At 34.8% G+C, this 20,389-nt stretch overlaps 1 protein-coding gene across 1 annotated transcript in view; it reads right to left on the bottom strand.

Annotated features, from left to right (window-relative positions):
• The window catches only part of LRBA (LPS responsive beige-like anchor protein), a 564,845-nt gene that overhangs the window by 480,328 nt on the left and 64,128 nt on the right, over positions 1 to 20,389 (bottom strand). The window contains exons 5-15 of the mRNA XM_054717692.1: positions 18,988 to 19,109; positions 18,773 to 18,899; positions 17,950 to 18,069; positions 14,195 to 14,341; positions 11,995 to 12,192; positions 11,681 to 11,814; positions 9,741 to 9,849; positions 8,930 to 9,082; positions 4,173 to 4,341; positions 1,626 to 1,705; positions 266 to 328 (exon numbers count right to left, since the gene is read on the bottom strand). Of these exons, the coding sequence (XP_054573667.1) occupies positions 266 to 328; positions 1,626 to 1,705; positions 4,173 to 4,341; positions 8,930 to 9,082; positions 9,741 to 9,849; positions 11,681 to 11,814; positions 11,995 to 12,192; positions 14,195 to 14,341; positions 17,950 to 18,069; positions 18,773 to 18,899; positions 18,988 to 19,109 (1,422 nt within the window). The remainder of the gene's footprint in view (positions 1 to 265; positions 329 to 1,625; positions 1,706 to 4,172; positions 4,342 to 8,929; positions 9,083 to 9,740; positions 9,850 to 11,680; positions 11,815 to 11,994; positions 12,193 to 14,194; positions 14,342 to 17,949; positions 18,070 to 18,772; positions 18,900 to 18,987; positions 19,110 to 20,389) is intronic.

Below are 20,389 nucleotides of genomic sequence, written 5' to 3'. Positions count from 1 at the left end.
AAGGCCGGGAAAGCCTCGGGCGGCTTTCCCGGCCTTGGGCTCCGCCACACCCAGCGTCCCTGCAACAGTTTCCTGGTGGGCGTGGTTGATGGGCGTGGCTTGGTTGGTGGGCGTGGCTTAGGCGTAGCGAAGGTGCGGTCAATTTGCATATTTGTCTATTATAAGGTAAGATCACTAATGAAAGATTTAACTTTTTTACTTTAAAAAAAGCCTGTAATACAGCTTCAAAAAATAAAAATCCCAAAATATAAAATTCAAATGTTACCTCATGCATAGTGAGTAGGTAATTAAGAATGGCCTGTAGTTCATCTTCCTTTACTCCAGAATCCTTTAGAAACATAATTACAAGTATCTTAAATTTGCATATAAAAAAAATTTTTGATGGAAATTTTACATATAGATTTGTCAACATAGTCAGCTGCTATAAATATAAAAAGATAATGTAATATAGAATCTAAATTTAAAATATAAACTGACAGACGCACTGAAGACATGCAATATTCAAGACTGTAGGTCAGAAGAGGTCTGACATCAGTATTTGCTGTCTACACCTTATATAATATGATAACCTATCTAGTTAATCTAGAGAATCCTCAAGTAAGCTAGAAATACTTATTAATGATAAATAAAAATGTATTATCCATACCCATCAGTTCTCTAAATACAGAAGATAACTTTGCTATTTTTTTTTTCTATTAAATTTGGAGAGTGAAAGAAACAGTTTCTAAAATTACCAAGTTAAAATGTTAGGCACTAAAAATGGAGTAGTAATTTCATTGGTAAAAACATTGGACTTTTAAATGAATACAGTATGAAAATTTTTAACCTAGTCTATCAATTATTAATCATAAAACTAACCTGCAATCTAAAAAATAAAAATAAGAAAATTAGGTAACAAGCAAAAACACACTAGGAAAGAAAAAAAAAAGGTCAATTTAAGGGATAAATTTTTTAATAAATAATGCATCTGATTCTGCAATATATACTAAAAGTTAAATCAGCTTACCACAATATTATGTGACAGCTAATAAAGCATTAAATTGTAAAGAACAAGAAATAAAATGATATAGGAAAATATTGAATAAACAATTGGCAACAAATACATTTATATATTGCTGTCTTATAAAACCAAAACACCTTCCTTAAAAATAATACTAAATATCACTATAGTAGAATAAAATGGGTCAAAACATAATCATTTCTAAAGGCTGATACACCTACCTGGCATATTTATATAGGAAAGTTATTTCTGAAAATCTGAATGTCAGCTATAAGGAACTCCCTAAAAATAAAACCTCCTTGTGTAGCTTTCTTGATTGCTGCATTAAGCAGTACCAGAAAGAGACTAGAAACAGTAAATATTTGCTGAAAGAATGAATACACTTGAACTCCTACAAAAATTCATATACCATATATTACAATTATCTATCTCGGATTCTGCAATAATGTATATCCCTATATGCCCAAGAAAGATGAACAGAAAACAAAGAAATAAATATTTTTTCAAAGTATTTTCCAATGTGTAACCCTAGTAACAAATAAAATAAACCAAGAATGTATTTTATCTGAAATTATGTTAAAATACAGACAAGCTATAATGCTATAGGATAAGAAAGTGAACTCACCCTCATCACTAACTGCTTAATGAACATCAATAAGAATGCTCTTAGAGAAAGTATTTCTTTTGGATTAGGTCGTGGTCCATCTTTAAAAAAAAAAAAAATACACACACATATAGTGTTTCAAATACCTCAAAGCTAAGTATAAAATTCACATTTCCAATAATGTTTCCACTTATTATAAAAAAAAACCATAAAGGTCAGTGTCCTAAAGAAAGACAAGCATTCAATCTCATATGCAACTGTATATATAATACTCCAAATGAACAAATTGGGTTACGCTGAAAATAGCATGAAGTTTGTTTTTAAATAATGTCAAAGGAATTTCAAAACATAAAAATGAGGTAATAAAATTTGTATTCAATAATAATGTGCATTTATATTTTAAAAGACTCAGAATGATACTATAACAACATAAGTTTACCACACACACACACAAAAAGGAAAAATCCAAACTTTTATGTGAATTTAGTAAGGAAAAAACTTTTTCTCTATTGTTAGCATTGTTGTAAGCTAATACAAAAATCTCAAGAAGTATAACTCAGTATCATTCAGGAAGAAGTTAAACATTATGTTGGCCACCTCTGACTTCTCCTCTTCTTGAGCAAGTCCTTGGTCACACATGGCTCACATTAAAGTCAATTTTCATGTCTCAAACATATAATTCCCAGAAAGCTTTTGAAACCAAATACCCATTGTTCTGAGATCCTAAGTGAGTACCTGTTTTCTGCAATTTTTTCCCCACTAATCATTATTTACAACTAGTTCCTAGACCACCAAAGCATAGGACCACCATGACCTTGAACAGGTCAATTAAAAGAGGAAGAAAATTATTTAAAATTTGTTCCACATGACAATTCCCAAAGAATAGGTTACAGAGTTACAATAGAATCATAAAGTTTGTCCAGTTCTCTCACTTGAAGTCTAAGACGTTCCCAAGGTCACTAATCAGTTATAAAATCAAGGCCAGAACATAATACCAATGCCCAGGACAGTATAAGATACATCTACAGCACTTTGAAAGAGTCAGCAGGAAATTATGACCTAGTTCTAGATCTACCACAACCTTGCCAGCTCAAAGAGATCATATTACTTCTGTATGTGCTCACAGCTTTCTAAATTATAGGCAGAATAATATCTGAGAATAATTCAAGTTTATTTTGAAAGGGATTTTAAAAAAAGCACTGTAGCCCTGGCCAGTGTGGCTCAGTTGGTTGGAATGCTGTCCCATGCACCAGAAGGCCTCGGGTTCAATTCTCAATCAGGGCACATGCCTACATTGTGGGTTCCATCCCCAGTGGTGTGCAGGAGGCAACCACTGAATGTATCTCTCTCACATTAATGTCTCTCTCTCTCCTCCCTCCCTCCCTCTCCCTCTCTCTCTCTCTCTCTCTCTCTCTTCTCTCTCTCTCCCCCCCTAAAATCAAATTTTTCAAAAACAGAAATTTTAAAAAGTACTATACAAATCTGAAGCCTCATCTTTGTAAATCACTGAACAGCCAAAGCCTTTGAGTACAATCAGAATGTATGCTGTCTGACTCTCCAGCATCCATTTCCCAATTTAAAGCAACAGACCACAAGTTTTATCAAGGGACTGACCCCGTCCTCACTCTGAGATCATGTGTTTCAGAGGCAGGAAGGGCCTCAATGTCTGGGGCAATCTGATGAATAACTGCTACACAGATGGGCACACAATGCAATCAGAGCCAATGATAAACAAAGACAATGAAAGCGACTTTTGCTGGCAATGCTCAATGCAGGTGGATGCTCTTTTGCTGGACTTGAAGTTGTGAGGATGTGAAGTGGCTGCTTGGTACTACCAAAGAAGAGAATACATGAAAAGTGCCAACAGAGAACTGGGTCCCAGGGCCATACTCTGAACCCCTGTGCCAAGTTTTACTGAAACTGCCTGTTTATATGTGATTATTAACTCCCTGTAATGATGTAAGCCAGTTTAAAGGAGGTTTTGCAATACTTAAAAACAAAAGAGCCACCAATTGTCAAAATTTTTATTTTGAACCCTTTCATGAACTCCTGACATGATGAATGAATATTATTCTTCCAGTAATTAAGTCTCCTGATTATGCAGGAAAATAATTACTGAAATGTTGTGATTTCATTACACTATTTATTAGAAGCAGATATTCCCTCCTTCTGCAAGAAATCTCCATCTCCCCCCCCCCGCCAAAAAAAAAGAAAATACTGTTTTCAATTATCTCATTGTGACAATTGGCACCAGCATCAATACCAGTTGCTAATGTAGACTTTCTTCTCATTTTCAGTGAATTAAAACTATCATTCTACCCATAGTTGCTCCCCAGACAACACCAGCAAAAGCAGCATTTTTTTCTAAAAATAACAACTTATTAACCTTTGGTAACCACGATTTAGGACAAACTATCAATATAATCAACAGACTAAAAGAAAATTTTACCATGATGAAATTTAGAAAAACTTTCAGAGTACTGTAACATTATTGGTTAAAAAAGAAAATAAAATCCTGATTTGCTATATACTAATATACAGCATAATACATTGACAGAGCTGCTATACCTAATCCTTTTGGGATGATGCCACTTCGATCCTGAGGATTCACTGCCCAGTAATAGTACTTCAGTGTATGCATAATGAGGAGTACTGTCCCAACTCTCCGGATGGCATTGTATATGTTGACAGTACCGATGAATTCAGTGGACAGGTAAGTATACAGTGTCAGCTGAACCTAGAGGATGAAAATGAAGAGCTTAAATCAAAGGAGCAAACCAGCATTTTACCCATTTCCAGTTAATGCCCTCAGGCTGCTTTACTTAAACTGTATTGTTCCAAAAAGCAAGATGCTGAGCTTGGTAATAACTTCCATGTCAATAAATATAACATATATCCACTGATACACACGCAAGCACACAACAGTAGAATTTTGAACACTCCAACTATATCAAATTTCTGCAGTGCTAATGTTCTATGAAAAAAAAAACACTGATTCTTACTTAACAATCAGCAATTATTCATGAGCATGTATAACTTCTTTATAATAAAATTACTACTTACGCTATGCATAGTGGTTTTAAAATCTAGAAATTTTCTTTGTTTTGAAGAAAATTAGAAGCTAGAATAACTCAAAAAAAAAAAAGTAGTAGAGGTAGCTAAAAATAAAAGTAGAGGTAAGTCAAAAGAAACAAACCTATATAGAAACATGTAAAGTCGACCTTAAGAAATATTTGTTAGAAAAATAGAATTCTGCTCGTTATTACCAATATTGTAATCATAACATTAAAGTCTGTAAACATGTTTATCATCCCCGTCCCCCAATTAGGAAAGGATTCTACTAGGTTTATTTCTAAATAAATAGTCTAAATAAACACACAAGAATTTATTACCTTCAAAATATAAGTTCTTAATATGTAAGAAACAGAAAGAATATAAGTGGCGCCCCACCACTGAACACAGAATTTCAGTCAAGTTATGGCTCTAAAATTCACCAATAATTACACTCTAGTACTTAGAACAATATAAGGACTCCTTTTGCTCTATTCTAATGACAAAATCAAGAATTTTTCATCTCATTGCCACTGGATATACCTTATAAACTGCACAACTTTAAAAGTAGGATATACCGTGGCCAAAGACCAAACTCTCCTGATCATTTACAACTGAACATTTATGTTACCTTCCCTAGACATTGAGGGCATTTTCATTTTTAACCCTACAAACTACCTGATAATTTCTTGAGAGAGAGAAAATTAGGTGCCTATCATCCAGATGCCTGATAAAGAAACAATCAAGGCTAAATAACTTAGGGAGTCAATCACTAACCATAAATGGTAAAGAGTGGCAGATTCTGAACCACTTAACATTGAGGCTTGGATGATTATAGTTTAGAAAACACTGTAATCCACTGACTTGCTGAAGATACCATTATTCTGATGTAGCTACTGCTGCTCAAATAAACAGGACCTGTTTCCCTGTTACTGAAGCAAAAATTTAACACTTTCTGTGACAGGTTCAAATTCTTTTTCTTTTTTTTTAATATATTTTATTGATTTTTTACAGAGAGGAAGAGAGAGGGATAGAGAGTTAGAAACATCGATCAGCTGCCTCCTGCACACCCCCCACTGGGGATGTGCCCGTAACCAAGGTACATGCCCTTGACCAGAATCGAACCTGGGACCCTGAGTCCGCAGGCCGACGCTCTATCCACTGAGCCAAACTGGTCCCGGCAGGTTCAAATTCTTAACCATGCTATTTCAGTCATCCAGAAAATATTTACATCCACCTATATGCAGAGCACTCCATTATGGAAATAAGATGGCAGTGAAGATTTAAAAAATACACACAAATTTAAGTGAAAAACTAAAGGTAATAAAGACACCCACTGCAACAAAAAAGGCTATGAGGCAATATGTATTAAATGTAAAATGAGTGGCATAGGGCTATTAAATACTATAAATTTAGAGGACAGAGAAATTATAGGATAAGCTTAAATAGTCAACAAAATCTTCACTAACAGAGTAGGTACTAAGGTAGACTTTGAAGCTGAGTAGGATAGGTAGACAGAAGGGGAAATTTCAAACAGAAAATAATGGTAAATGATACAAAAGGTTTCCCTAAATCTAGAACAAAGGTTCTCATTCCTAACTGCATTAAAATACCTGAAAAACATTTTTTTAAATACTGAAGCCTGGTGCTCGCTTCAGCAGCACATATACTGATGCCTGGGCCCTGTCTCACACCAATTAAGGCAGAATCTAGGGTGAAGGAGATAGGATTCTGTTCTTGCTTTTGTTTCTAAAAACCTCTCCTAATCCTCTCAACAACCAAGATTGAGAACAACTGCTCAAGGATAAGTTTTTGGTATCTGTCTAGCCTTTGAAGATAGCTGAGTTTTTAAGCTAGAAAGCCTACAAAGGAGAATTGGCCTGAAAACTTAATGCTAGAAAAGGGACTACTTTATACTGAAAACAATGGGAAACCATTACATGTTTCAGAAATGACTTGATGAGAGTGGTATGTTAAAAACATACAATAATTCTGGCCCAAAAGTGACAAAAATATGGAAAACGGGATAAAATTAGATAGCAACATATTGAGATAAGAATGGAGATCTCAAAATTATTCATATGCTAATTATGAATAAACCTTTCTTCATTCACTCATTATATAATCTAATAACCACACAAATTATGTGTTAACATCTACCTTTTCCATTAGACCTGAACTCTATGAGGGCAGGAATTAGATCTGTCTTGTTCAACACTGATTCCATATGCCCAGCATAAAGCAGCCACTCAAGTGAAGGACTGCTGTATACAAGAAAATCCATCTCTCTAGTGAGGACATTAAAAAGACTGTAGCTAAGCACATCAAAGATAAATGGATATTATAAATCACTGTGAGCATTCTTTTACAAAAGCAAAGGTTGATTCATATATCCACCCCCTCAACTTCAGTAATCAGAGGTGAAATTACCAAAAAGCTAGTAAAACTTAAACTCTGTGCCCCATTCATCCATACAGATTCCTTCAAGACTCTAAATCTAATTGTGTATGCATTATGTCATATTCTTTTTCTTTTATTTGTTAATCCTCACCCAAGAATATTTTTCCATTGATTTTCTTTAGAGAGAGTAGAAGGGAGGGAGGAAGGAGAGGAGGGGGGAGGGAGGGGGAAACATCAAGGTGAGGATGTGAGAGAGACACACTGATTGGTTGCCATCTGCAGGCACCCAAACCAGAGCCAGGATAGAACCTGCAATCCAGGTCAATGCCCTGGATCAGGAATCAAACCTATGATCCAGGGCTCATATTACTTTTCTTAAAAAGTTCCTCCCTCACCCAGATTGTATGACCTTCATGTCAAACAAACTTTGGATCTAGCCTTTGTTATAACTACATTTCTAATAAAACAAAAGGAGATATAACCCCTCATGGATACACAAAGCAGACAGCTAAAAGAGGAGGAAAGTTTAGTATTACCAAATCAACTGCAAATTCTAAAAAGGAAATTAAAGAAAATTATTAACAAGAAAAACGTAACAAACTGAGTGTAATAATACTAGGAACTTAAGGAAATGATATAATAAAAATTTTAAAACATTTGCTTACAACTTAGTATTAATAAGTCTTTTTGATCACATCAAAAGAGACCCCAAGCCTTACAAATATGCTGTTTAGTAAGACAAAGACGTGTCTAGTAAAAGTTTAAAAAGTAACTTGAAACAAACCTTGTAAAGAAATAAGAGCAAGGGTCACAGAAGAGAAAGAGGTCAAATTTGAACCCGCAGATAAAAAGCTACAACCTCCAGCTGCCTCCTTTGATTATTTCCAAATGGCAATCAGAGTCAGCAGCTGTTTTTCTCTTTATCATTTGAAAAGACCAGATGAAAATAAGATACTATGACTCTAGAAAAAGCAAAAAGTCTGCAGACATTTTTTTCTGAAAACTAGAATAAGTATGTGCCATTCTAAACAATGATAAACACTGCAAGTGGACCAAAAGGGAAGGAGGGAGGAGGCAGAGAGGAAATTAATAGGTTTGAAATAATACAGCTTCTAACAAAAACTGCAGATGAAACAGATGCAATTATGCAATTTAATAAAAATTTCTGTTTCAAGTTCTGCTTAACACTACCACTATTAATATTTTTAGGGCAACTTAATACATTAGGATTTATCAAAGGTTTTATTTATATGCTTTATCACAAATAGACATATGTTCAATTATAAGTAATTGGTTTGTTGTTACAGTACTAAACAAATTGTGTCTAAATATAATTGTATTTAATAATTTGAATTAATGTGAGATTAAAATGATTAAATGAGACCAGTGTTCAAGTAAGGGTGAAATTTCAGCTGTTTCTTAACATTAACCTCAGGAATTCATCATGTTGATGGAAGGGCTATGTGTGTAAAGAAGAGGGAAAGAGAGCACAGTGAGTTAAGGAATAAAAATATATACACATATATACATATATTTGCAATAGAACAGAACTGTAGTTATAGAAACATTACAAAGTTGGAACTGTCCAACTTTGATTCATAATTAGTAATTTAAAGTCTTTCTGAAATAAAATTTTATTTTATATAACACCAGAAAATAAAGATAATTTTTAAAAAAATATTAATGTTGCTTTTAAATAAAAGAAAAGATATACTGCCTTGCAAATTTACCTTAAAAAATACGCTTAGTCAAAAATGAACTCCACTGAAATCTTACATAATAGCACACAAAAGGATTTTAAAAATCCTCATTTATCACTCAAGTATAAAAATCTGAAGACACTAAACCAAAGTCAATATACACATATATATTACCTTGGCTGGGGTATGAATCCATATAGCTGGGTTAAGAAGAATGTGATCACACAATTGCTTGAGTAGGGGCATCCCATTCTGCAGATTACTCAGATATTTTGAAAATGCAAGACAAAGTTCAAGCACTGCTCTGCTGACATGGGATTTAGAAGACTGCAAGGCAAGATATTTCAAAGGTCACTATCATCACAAGGCAAGGTAAGTAAATGAAAAGTTGCTAATATCAGAAAAATGTTGCCCTACTAGCTATACTCTAAGTCAGCGGTTCTCAACCTTCCTAATGCCGCGACCCTTTAATACAGTTCCTCATGTTGTGGTGACCCCCAACCATAAAATTATTTTCGTTGCTACTTCATAACTGTAATTTTGCTACTGTTATGAATCGTAATGTAAATATCTGTGTTTTCCGATCATCTTAGGTGACCCTGCTAGCGGTTCTCAGCCTGTGGGTCACGACCCACAGGCTGAGAACCGCTGCTGTAGAGCCTAAGACCAGTTATGAAGTAGTAACGAAAATAATTATGGTTGGGGGTCACCACAACATGAGGAACTGTATTAAAGGGTCGCGGCATTAGGAAGGTTGAGAACCACTGCTCTAAGTTAAAGATGACATAAGATTTAACAACTTTTCTTTAATAAAGCAATAGGTGGCAAGGTAAAAACAACAAAAGGTTATTGTAATTTAGGTAATTCTACATAACTAAAGAGACACTTGGAAACACTTGCAGACCCAGTTTCTCAGCCACTTATGAGACTAAGTCATGGCCTACAAATTAAGAATCAGACATGTAAAAAGCATTTTATACTTTACCTTTTCAAGACTATATCCTATTACCAAAAAGCCTTTGCAGGCAAGCATCTGCTCCTGCATGGCAATTGAATTCTTCAACAACTCCATGATAAAAGCCAGCAAAGTTGAACTGGAATAAGAAAAAGACTATGGTTTAAAAAAAATGTGTGGGTTGGTTTTCTTTTTAAGTTAGATAGATTAATCTTAGTAAAGGTTCTCTATTTCAAGGAAATATAAGTTCTACTAAAACTGCCTCAACATTATTCCAGGACTAGAATTTTAATGTAATTAGAATTTACTCAAATACTTATTTCCTATATTGTATCACAAACATGTAAATAAGTGAATTACTTAGAAACAATATGACAAACATGCACGAAAAATAAGTAATGACCAAAAACAAGTAATAAAATGGCTAACATTAAATATATAAAGGCATTAAAAAAGATACATGGAGCAAACAGACTAGGGTAGAAATTCTCAAAATGTCTTAGGATTCCAGACTGGCCTACTTTGAACAGAACAAGAAAAGAGAATATAAGAAAAGTAAAGTTGAGCCCTGGCCAGGTAGCTCAGTCAGTTCGAATCATCCCAACACATACAAAAACAATCAATGGATGCATAAATGGTGGGGTAACAAATTGATCTCTCTCTCTCCTTCCTGTCTTTTAGAGATATCTGAAATGGAATGAAATAAGGTCAGCTGTTACCTTTTTTTCCAAAGGCTCTGAGACTTTCTCACAAAAAAAGAGAAAACATGACTGGCAATCAGCCTCCTCCACAAAATTGCTTTTAACTATCAGCAATTCCAATAAAGATGTAGAAAAGAAAAAGATAACCAATAAAAAAAAAAAAATAACTAAGCTTTGTAACAAAGATTTTAGACCAGGATGCAAAAAAAAAAAAAAAAAAAAAAATTATGAAGTAGTATTATGTCAAGAATCATTTTCATTTCCTAAAATCAACAAATACTAGATTTGATACTTCATTCTTTTTAAAAAAGTCATTTTGTTTCCTAAAATTACTCTGGAGAAAATTTTTACATCATTAAATATGTACAATGGTAGTAGACCTCAAGTTATATAAAAGCAAAAATCAGAGAAAGATTTTCAAAAGAGACAATGGGAAACTCCTTTAAATTACTCAAGTAATAAATTATTACTCAAATAATAAATTAATTATTTTACTGTAAATAGTTTCACTAGACTACAGAATCATGAAAAATTCATTTAGACATCCTCTTCAAACCTTTATAACTTGTCCTAGAATTAATAAGTCTCTGCCTTTTTAGACTCAAACACTACAATACAGGAGACAAAATGTGCCAAACATACAATCTAATAAAAAAAGATTAAAGCACCTATTACATAACATCAAAATTTTAGATTTCAATTACATACAATCAATAAATATGAAAAGCTAAATTCCCATAAGTCACTGACAAATAACAATTTAAAAATTTTTAATTAGAATATTATACAAAAATGTATTTCTGATAAATCCATTATTTCTAACTTTATTAAAAATCAACTTTTTATTTTTTTAATATCTTTTTATTGATTTCAGAGAGAATGGGGAGAGAGAGAAACATCAATGATGAGAGAATAATTGACTGGCTGCCTCCTGCATGCCCTCCACTGGAAATCTGGATCGAACTGTAACCTCCTGGTTCATAGGTTGACCCTCAACCACTAAACTATGCCAGCCGGGCAAAACAAAAAACAAACAAACAAACAAAAAAACTTCTTTCAGAGCTTCTGTATTTCCTACTCAAAAGGAATAATTTAAATCAATACTATTATTATTGATATGAATTTGTAATAACATTTATAGTTCACAAATTTCTTTGAATTATATTTTTTAACACTACAACAAATTTAAAAGGCAGAAAAATTACTGTGCAACTGGACAATAATGACAGTAACTCACATCAAATTAAAGCAAAAAACAAAGGCACTCACCATATAGTCAAGTCAACCTCCTCAGATAAGTACTGCCTATAATCCAACTGTGCAAAAAGCGGAAACAGCACTTGTATCCCTCCAATTGAATGCATAGCACTTTGGATGGAATGTGTTAAAACTGCCTTCACATCCTTATAAAATAGAAGAACCATAAACATCCCAATGATTTCTTTTCCAAAACAATTAAAAATAAAGCGTAACAGGGACAACAGAACGTTACATTGCATATATTTAATAGACGCTACCAAATACACATCAATAAAAATCAAAAGTTACCATTAAAAATATTCTTAAAAGATTCTAGCTAGTACCTGGAGCATGAGTGCATGTGGTGAATGAACAAAAATTGAAGGGTTGTCCTTAGGGGATGATTCCAGGCAAAGCTGGGCATCTGTAGCACGTGGATTGTATGTGAATGCAATGGCACTGGAGAGTTTGCCATCATACAATAAAAGTTTGTGATGCTCAGCCAGGAACAGATCACTTTCTGTTTTGAATTTAAATGTACCCTAAGAATAAAAAAGTAGAACAGTTGAGATAGAATGCCACAAAAAGAAAATCCAGATACAAAGCACCACAGTTATAAAAATTTTAGGAGACACACCACTGATCATTTTCCTAACACTATCAACTAGGATGAGCTTGCACATTTAATTCTGAAGTGGACTGAATTCATGTTAAAAATATAATGGAAAACAAGTCAACTTGACATTAAAATCTTATATTTAAAAATATATATAAAACTTAGTATTTACACAAGAGTATTTTGTCTTTATTGTGTCATTATTTAAAATCTTTAGTAAAAAGCACAAAATATTTAAGATGATAAATTTTATAAGTCTATAGTACAGTAGTGTTAACTATATGCACATTGTACAACCAATCTCTAGAACTGTTAAATCTTGCCAAACTGAAATTCAATACCCAGTGACCATCTCATTTCCATCTCCCCCCATTCCCTGGCAACCACCATTCTACTTTCTAATTCTGTGAGTTTCACTACTTTATGTAACTTGTTTTAAGTGTAACCATAGAGTAATCTGTCTTTTTGAATCATAATGATCTTAAGATTCACCATGTTACTACATGTGACAGAGTTCCTTCTTTTTAAAGCTAAATAATTTTCCACTGTATGTAATACCACATTTTCTTTACTCATCTGTCCATGGACAATTAGGTTGCTTCAACTTCTTGGCTATCCTATCTAATAAAGAGGGAATATGCTAATTGACCATCACACCCTCACAAAGATGGCGGTACCCACAGCCAAAAAGGAGGGAATATACTAATTGACTGCCATGCCCTCAAAGATGTTGGCGCCCACAGCCACAAGATGGAAGCACCCAGTCCCCTCAGCCCCTCTGGGGTGGCAGGTCCGCTCCACGCGCCTGCCTCTGGAGTCCTCCAGCCCCCTAAGCTCCCAGCCACCCAGGGCCTGCCCGAGGCGCAGGCAAGCCTCAGATGGCGGCTACCCAGCCATCCAGGGCCACCCAAGGCTCAGGTAACCAGGGCCAGCCAAGGCTTGCGCTACCGGCAATGGCAGCAGCAGAGGTGTGATGGGGGCATCGCCTTCCCCTGATTGCCAGGTCGCCTCCCGCCCCTGAGGGCTCCTGGACTGTGAGAGGGGGCAGGCCAGGCTGAGGGACCCCCCCCTCCAGTGCATGAATTTTCATGCACCGGGCCTCTGGTTATAAACAATGATGCAATGAACATGCGTAACACAAATATCTCTTTCAGATCCTGCTTTCAATTATTTTGGATATATACACAGAAGACTATTCAATCATATGGTAACTTCATATATGTATACTATATTAATTGTAATTAAATGTAAATCAACTCAAAGTTGATTTTGTTTTCAAGGAAACATAGCAGCCATTAAATGGCTCCCTAAAAACTATACCAACAATTGCTTTACCTAAAGTTCCCAAATTTTCTTGGTTTGTGACATTCTTAGCATCGCAGTAATTTTGTATGCACTAGACCAAAATAAATATTGAACATTTCTGTTTATTAAGTAGTTTGATCCAAATAACTTTATATTTTAACAATTTAGTAGCCATTTAGAAAGACTGATGCACAAGTTAGAAAAAAAATGTTCCCTTAAATTATTTATTAATGGTATGTGTATGCATCTTGGTCACTGCACAAGTTCTCCTACTTTGGAAACAAACTTCATAACTCATCCTCATTGTTTCACACTAATTTTCATGTGGTACTTGCTCTCTATCACAGTAACTATTGAAAACTTAGCTGTGCAAAGATTAGTGTCATTAGAAGAAATGCAGTATGACCTAAAGTCGAAAATTGAGCTAGTGCTCCACGTATGACAAGTATACTGTATTTCCCTCAAAAAATTAAAGTACCCTTGGACATCTGTGACTTCCTGTGGTGCTCATGATTACTTGGACATACACAGTCCGTAAGCCAAAGTAAGGTGCCCCATGCATCACCCACCTTTGAATCAAGCTCAACTAACACTGATTAAGCAGTGAACAGCAAGTAAAGTACCTTGTATCCCAGGCCCAACTGATAAATAGCAAAGATCTGAGCTGCATTAAGAGCTTCACTAAAAAGGTACACTGCAGTCATCTGACCACAGAATACTCTATTAGCATCTGCTGTTTCTGACGAGCCCAGGAAACATTTGTCAAAAGTCTATGAAAGAACACAGAAAATTTTATTAGGAAAAAATTATCTTCTCCAGAAATAACAACCTAAATTGGTACAAATGTTCATTCTAAACTAAAATCCAAGTAGATTAAAATAATTCATTTAGCCATTACACTTCATTCTTTCCCATCTGTTGTAGTGATCAAGAAATACCTCACAGAAAAGCAGATAAGACACGTTTACCAAAGAAAAATCAAAACTTGATGACAAAGTAACTGTAGGAAACAGAGTCAGAGATTTCATTATGGACTCTGAAGGTTCATAACTGGATAACCCCAGAACCAGACAGAAGAGCAGGCTTTGGAGCATGGAGGAAAATCAAGAGCTAAGTTCGGGACATAATCAGTCTGCCTTTACTGTGAGCTCACGGGAACAGAGAAACAACTATCAACAGGGTCCGATAGGTTTGGTGAGAAGTTAAAACTGTAAAAATAGAGGTTTTTTGCACCTGATAGCTGTGGTTTTATTTTCTTTTTTAACAAAATACAAAGCTTTCCACCACATTAGTATTCTCATGCAAGAAAATCCCAAGGTTTTTGTTGACAGGAGGGATGATTTATATATAGAATATTGATTTTACATATAGACTTAATATTAAATAAAATTTTAGACAGCTTTTTGCAGATATCAAGATATAGATGATGAGTAAAGTCATGGGAATAGATGCAATCCCTCAATAGAAATGTATAAATCCAGAAAGGCAGGTGTAAAAAAAAAATGCTTTTAACAACATCCAGGTTGCAAAAATCACATGTAAGAAAACTCATGTGTACAACAAAGAGGACAAGAAGTAAAGTTGTTCATATCTCTTTGAAAGTATCATGTGTACCTAGAAACCATTAGAAAGAATGCTGAAAAACACATACTAACCGTAGGGAATATGTTAACACTTGGGTTCTAAAGACAAACCATGCTGCTGATATTGGCAAGCTACCTAACCTCTCTGTGCTTCAGTCTCATCTGTAAAATGGAGATTAAAATAGTACTTATCTTGCAACATTGGGGCTTTTAGAAAATAAAGGTATTTATTACAATGCCTGTAATGCACGAAGCACTTCATAAAGTTTAATGTAAGGGAAAAAACAGGTTTAAAAAACAATACAATAATGAGAACAGTTATTGAGCAATCTGCTAGTGGATCTTTGAACAGTGTCTCATTTAATCACATTAATCTTCTGAGATAGATACTATTTTATACCCATTTTTAGGTGGAGAAAGCTGAGGCCTAATAGATTAATGAAGGTCATATAGTCATCAAATGACAGATATTCAAAGAGCTGATATTCAAACCTAATCTGTTACAACAACCTGAGCTCTTAAGACCAGCATTATAAATATGTAAATACATATAGCATAAGATATACATAAAAGGAGGAGTTGGGTGGGAGCATGGTGAAGGGGGTCAATAGGGGAAAAAGGGGGACATACTTTCGACAATAAGGGTAAAGTTTAAAGAAAATAAAAAAATAAAAGGAGATAATGGTGAATGGGTGATACACACTTTGTATTCATTTCCCTGGTCTACATTTCTTTTTTTTAATTTTATTAATATATTTTATTTATTTCAGAGAGGAAGGGAGAGGGAGATAGAAACATCTACACTAATAAAAGAGAAAGATGCAAATTTACTGTTCCTCCATGATGCCCATCAGCCAATCAGGAGTGATATGCAAATTAACCCAACAAAGATGGCAGGTTAATTTGCATGCGCAGGCGCCAAGCGGCCAGGGTTGGGGCGGCACCAAGTGGCCTGGGTCCCGGGGATGGGCGCCAAGCCCGCAGGCTCCTGGGACCATCGCCGGCCCCGGGAGGTGAGGGCAGCGGCGCCAAGCCATGCCCGCAGGCTCCCAAGACCATCTCCGGTCCCAGGAGGCCAGGGCAGCCCCGCCAAGCAGCCTGGGAGCACAGGCCACGGCTCAGCACAGGCCTGGAGTAAAACATTGACAGCAAGTCCCTTCAGTATAATTGGGGCATTAGAGGCCCACAGAATGATCATTTCCTTTTCTATGAAACACATAACTGTGACACACTATTTACAATTAAATAAGTTCCATATATTTTGACATTTTACAGCCCTGGAAAGTTACATATAATGATCAGCAAAGTGAGAAGATGAAAAGAATTCTTAGGCTTTTAAAGATGTAACTAATTTCTGTCTAGAAGACACACCAATTCAAAAAGTGATGGCTTTATTGTCCTATAGGACATTAGCCAGATTGTATCTAATTTAGCAGTTTTACTTTAGGATGCAGGCTCCTCCCTGGCCAGGGGCCAGGTCAGGGCTCATGCAGGAGGCAACCAATCAAAGTGTCCCTCTCACATTGATGTTTCTCTCTGTCTTTTCCTCTCTCTTCCACGCTCTCTAAAAATCAATGGAAAAATATCCCCAGGTGAGGATAAAAAATAAATAAATAAATAAATAAATAAATAAATAAATGTCATATCCTATGAAAGAGACATCTTTAAAATGCCTAAAGAAAGTTGTCATTTTTTTCATGGTGAAGGGACTGGAGTCTGTGTTGATGAAAACACCTTGGTGGCTGTGGTGGCCAGCAGTGGCAGCAGCAGCGGGGTGATGGGGGCGGTGCCTTCCCCTGATCAGCCAGATTGCCTCCTGCAGAGGGAGGCCTACTGACGACTTAGGCCCGCAGGGAGCGCACCTAAGCCATCAGTAGGACATCCCTGAGGGCTCCTGGGCTGTGAGAGGAGGCAGGGTGGGCTGAGGGACCCTCCCCTCCAGTGCACTAATTTCCTGCACTGGGCCTAAAGTCAATGATAAGAGAGAATCACTGATCAGCTGCCTCTTGCACGCCCAACACTGGGGATCGAGCCCGCAACCCATGCATGTGTCCTAACTGGGAATTGAACCAGTGACCTCTTGGTTCATAGGTCGACACTCAACCACTGAGCAATGCCAACAGGGCTGATCTGTATTTCTTAAACTTTCTATTAAGAACATAACCTGGGGGAGGAAGATATTTAAATTTAATTCTAACATATGGATCTTTTTTTGAATCCTGAAAACATTATAACATAATAGTTATCTATAACAGCTAAAAATTATATGCAAAATTTGTAAGTATGCATCATCTAACTCATTTATAAAAATTATCAGAACCCTGTAATAGATCTCACACATTTAATTTGATCAATGGACCAATGACACACACTTTCAAGATATACCCAATGTTTCATATAAATCTTTATCTCTACCCTATACAGAATAATTTTATAACAAGAACTGAGTAATATCTTATGTGACACATTAACACAGTTCTATTCTTGAAGAGATAAGCCAACAAACATATATGGATAGCCCCTGGTTACAGAAAACAGTGTGGTAAAAGTCAGGGGAGGAGAGAAAGGAGGGTGGGGCTGGGAAGAGGTGGGCAAAGAGGGAAGCAAATGGGAGATACCTGTTATAGTATCAACAATAAGAATAAAAATTTAAAAACATGATAGACAAACTATGACTATAAAAACACACCACTGTAGTATTCCAAAATTTATATTCAATGTCAAATATATTTCTTATTTCAAAAGTTCATGCTTTTAAAATAATTTTTTTCATCTTAACATTTCAAACTACTTACATCACTGGTGTTGACAAACCATGTTATCTCTCCATAGGAAGCTAGCTCACCATTCACATAACACCGAAGCTCACTGTTCTTCCATCGGTTATAAATGTGCACTATAGTTACCATATACCACTGAATAAGCAAAAACAGTTTTAAAAAAAGAGAGGGAGATATAATAATCCTTCTAATAACTCAATCACATTGATGATAACTAGTACAAATTAAATGATAAATTACAATAAAAAAATAATATAACTAACTATATTAAATTCAATATTCAACCTCTGTAATAATACTTAATCAAGGGAGCTCTCAGAGGTAAGAACTTAATCATGATATTATTTTCCAATGTTTTATTATGAAAATTTTCTAATAAACCCCTCAAAAGTTTAGTTTAGTACAAACACCCTTTCTTGCCACCTAGATTCCACAATTGTCAACATTTTGTCATATTTGCTTTATCTATATACCCATCTATCTTTATACCCACCTACCTATATATGTATATATACACATTTTTTATAAAATACTTATTAATGTATAAGTTTTAAAGTACTAAAGACAACACATATTACTACTAGTAGTAATAATACTAAAATTTTTGCCATTGATATTTTCACCTTGTATTTTGCTTAAACTCTATAAATAACTAAATACCCACTCTTTTTATTATCCAAATCAGAGAGGTTAATAATCGTCCAGTGATTTATTCTTCATTTTATGAAGCAGTATAAACAGAGCTGTGATATACCACATATTATGACAATAATATTCAAACAAAGCATCTTGAAGGCTAGTATAACTTAACACAACTATGACTCAGAAGATCACATACCTTTTGCGGCTTGAAATCAAATTTCACACAATGTTGAAAGCCTTTTCCTTTTGACTTTATGGAGGTTATAATCAAACAGCCCCCAACAAAGTGAGCAGAATAACCAAGACCTTTGCTGGTTCTGAAACTTTAGAGAATAGGTTTTCATTTTACCTCTAAATATCCTTCTCATTTTCAAAGTAAGATAATTAACACTAAGGAACAGAAATACATACCAATATAAATACGGTTTATCCTTATCCACATTGATGTTATTTACAGGATCCATTCTAAGCCAGGTATGAAATGTAAAACCGTTCTGATATGGCCATTTGGCTATAGGAGGTAATGCAATCGCCTAAAGAAAAAAACTTTGAGTTACTGACTCACATGAAAAACTTTACTAGTGAAATCATGAAAATTAGATTTTACAATGCTTATTATTCTGTGTCATGATTAAAATACCTAGAATATTTATCTGGAAGACTTTTAATAATTTCTAAAATATGCAATAATGATATTTAATCAAACATTAGAAACATCCTATGTGACCTCCTGGACACACTAATTTGTTTGCTTTATTTATGAAATAACAATGAACATATCAAAGATATTCCAATTAAAAGAGATAGGTAGTGATATCAAAGTGAAACTTTGTTGTTGAAATGTTAAGGTAATAGAATAGGGAAAGATGCGCAAAAAAGGAATAAAAGTTAAGGGAAAAGCTTGGAATATGATATTTTGTAACAACAAATATAAAGTTGAAGAGGATTTGTTTGTAACAATTTTTTCACAACATTTTTAAACTGTATTGAGAAGTCACTATATACATTACTTTACCATTTGATTTAAATTTTTATTTAAAAGATCATAGTAATGCCATGGGACCCAGAATCTTAAAAAATAAGAATACTAGAGAGTACTCATAACAGAAAATTCAAAACCTATAGCACAAAGCTACTGTAATGAAGCTGTGTGGTGTAAGATAGAAATACAGATCAATGGAATAGAACAGAAAGCCCAAAAATAAACCTTATATTCATGGTCAATTGATTTTCAACAAGTCTGTCAAGACAATTCAATGAGGAAAGAATCGTTTTTTAAACAAATATGCTGGGATAAGTTGACCACTTCTTACATCATATACAAAAATTAACCCCAAAAGGATCATAGATGTGAATGTAAATGCTGAAACTATAATACTCTCATTAAAAAATTACGGTAAATCTTCATGACACTGGGTTAGGAAAATGTTTCTTAATTATGGCACTAAAACACAAGCAACAAAAGAAAAAATATATGAATTGGAAATACTTAAAATTAAAAATTTCTGTGCTTTATAGGATACTATCGAGAAAGTAAAAAGACCCTAGCCGGTGTGGTTCAGTGGTTGAGTGTCGACCTATGAACCAGGAGGTCACAGTTCGATTCTCGGTCAGGGCACATGTCTAGGTTGCAGGGAGACATGCAGGAGGCAGCCGATCAATTATTCTCTCTTGTTACTGATGTTTCTATCTCTCCCTCTCCCTTCCTCTCTGAAATCAATAAAAATATTTTTTAAGTGAAAAGGCAAAATAATGAAAGAAAACATTTGCAAATCATGTATCTGATAAGTAACATGTACCAGAATATAGAAAG

The sequence above is a fragment of the Eptesicus fuscus genome, chromosome 6, assembly GCF_027574615.1.
Source record: "Eptesicus fuscus isolate TK198812 chromosome 6, DD_ASM_mEF_20220401, whole genome shotgun sequence".
In the NCBI taxonomy this organism is placed as follows: domain Eukaryota; kingdom Metazoa; phylum Chordata; class Mammalia; order Chiroptera; family Vespertilionidae; genus Eptesicus; species Eptesicus fuscus.
Note: the sequence above shows the minus strand (reverse complement) of the source record. Positions and strands in the feature narration are given on the sequence as shown.